Here is a 2,009-nt window from a genome sequence, read left to right as displayed (position 1 = left end):
TTCCATTGTAATTCACCCCAAAATTCAATAAGAATTCCCTCTCTCTCTTTCTCTGCAATATTGCTCTTGTTCTTTTATTATTTTATAACAATATTAAAATATTTTGTCTATGAAAGCATGTTGATTTTCGAACCTTCCGTTGGTGAGTGCAAGAAAATTACCATCTCTTTTACGCAACAAAGCCTCAGACAAAATAAAATTATTGTGACCACGCTTTCTGAACTAGTAGAACAAAGTTATCATTATACATTATTTTTCTCTGCACAGCAGAGTTATTATCACAAATAAAATCACAATTGTTCTCTTTTACCATAAGATGGGAGAATCCTTGTCCACTCCCTCCCTTTATTTATTTAGAAATTCAAACGAGCACTCATAAATGACGAATACAAGAAGAAAAAGCAAGACAAGAGGTATCTTCTCCCGAAAATTGTGGTATTGAGTTCATATATAACAAGGATCAGAAAGACCGAAGTTGAGTCCCCAGAGCTCAAATCTTCCTTTCATGAAATCATAGTAACCTCCCTTCAACGCCAAAGTCTTATTCACCAAAGCATCACTCACAAATGGGTATGTCAGTAAATTGGCTAGTGATACATTCACAGCTTCCTGCAGTTTATTCATTCGCATTATCATCAAATAAATTACTACTTGATATTTAGAAACAAAAGTAAAAAAGACAATTAGTGTGAAACACTATTTTACCTTCTCACAGCATTTGACTTGCTCTTCAAAAGTTTTATCCCCATGTTCAGCTAGCACTTTGGCCTTGGCAGGTAAACCAATTTTCACCCAATCCTCAATAAAATCGCTAAATCGCCACATATATATATTTCTTCAATTAATAACATAGCATAATTAATTTTTCAGTTAAACGTTGTTTTTTTTATATTAATTTGTATAAATTCAATTTACTTAACGATACATACGTTGATTCAGAACCATCATCCGGGAGTTCCATGAGAGCCTTAATACCTCCACAGGCACTGTGGCCAATGACTAAAATATTTTCTACGTTAAGATGGAGAACAGCGTATTCTATTATAGCTCCTACTCCAGAGTATTTTGTCTGTTGCAATCCAATTCCAACACAAAAGTTGAGTAAATTAACCAAATGAATATAGAATAGAAAGAAGGAGCTAATGCATAAAATTTAAACTGATAAATGACCTTGTCATAAGGAGGGACCATGTTGGCGATGTTTCGAGCCATAAAAGCCTCACCGGACTGAAAATTCAGCACATGGGATGGACTCACTCGTGAATCAGAGCAAGCAAACACCAGAAACTGTTACATGGTTGGATACTTAATTTTTCACCTATAGAAAATTAAATTACAAAGTAAAAAAAATGTAATATAGATCTTATACCTTGGGTTCCTGTCCTTTCTTGAGTTTATCAAACAGTTCTGGGTTTTTGCTGATACATGAAAGAAATTAGTTTATTAGGAACTGTCATTTCAAGGAATTGTTTTGTTTAATTATCATTGTATGAAAATTAATGACACGCTTTTAACATGTTAGGGAAAAGAAAAAGAAGGGAACATAGGGGCTTTACTCATATATCTCTGTTTTGAAATAATAAAAGCCATTCTTGATTCTTTGAACAGGGTCGAAGGATTTGCAGCCTGTCGTTTGTAACTCAGCTGTGATTTCATCAATTCTTTCTGCTACAACCGGTTCCAGTTCTTCCTTCTCACTTCAATTGCATTTCCAAATCCAACACCCATAATTAATACTCTTGGTTTATTAAAATGCTACTTAAGTAAGAAATGTAGATTATTAAGCAAGTGCTATTATGTACCACACTGCATCTATTACTCCTTTAGTAATTATTACTCTATAATGAATACAAAATTTATATAAACGTATATGTTACAATATAGTTTGACTACGTGTGTGTGTATATATATATATATATATATATATAGTATCTTTTCTAAGAATAATAATTCAAATATAAAATAAATTTTCAATAACTTTTATTAAAAAATGTTTAAGCAGCTAGATA

At 32.3% G+C, this 2,009-nt stretch overlaps 1 protein-coding gene across 1 annotated transcript; it reads right to left on the bottom strand.

Annotated features, from left to right (window-relative positions):
• Positions 1 to 438: 438 nt before the first annotated feature.
• Positions 439 to 1,697, bottom strand: LOC109222675 (carbonic anhydrase, chloroplastic-like; the record flags this gene model as incomplete). Its single annotated transcript, XM_019387002.1, has 6 exons — positions 439 to 609; positions 706 to 835; positions 930 to 1,069; positions 1,171 to 1,287; positions 1,370 to 1,418; positions 1,557 to 1,697. Coding segments are annotated over 6 exons (742 nt in total), but the record flags the coding sequence as incomplete, so codon positions are not given.
• Positions 1,698 to 2,009: the final 312 nt, after the last annotated feature.

The sequence above is a fragment of the Nicotiana attenuata genome, unplaced genomic scaffold (assembly GCF_001879085.1).
Source record: "Nicotiana attenuata strain UT unplaced genomic scaffold, NIATTr2, whole genome shotgun sequence".
Taxonomy (NCBI): Eukaryota; Viridiplantae; Streptophyta; class Magnoliopsida; order Solanales; family Solanaceae; genus Nicotiana; species Nicotiana attenuata.
Note: the sequence above shows the minus strand (reverse complement) of the source record. Positions and strands in the feature narration are given on the sequence as shown.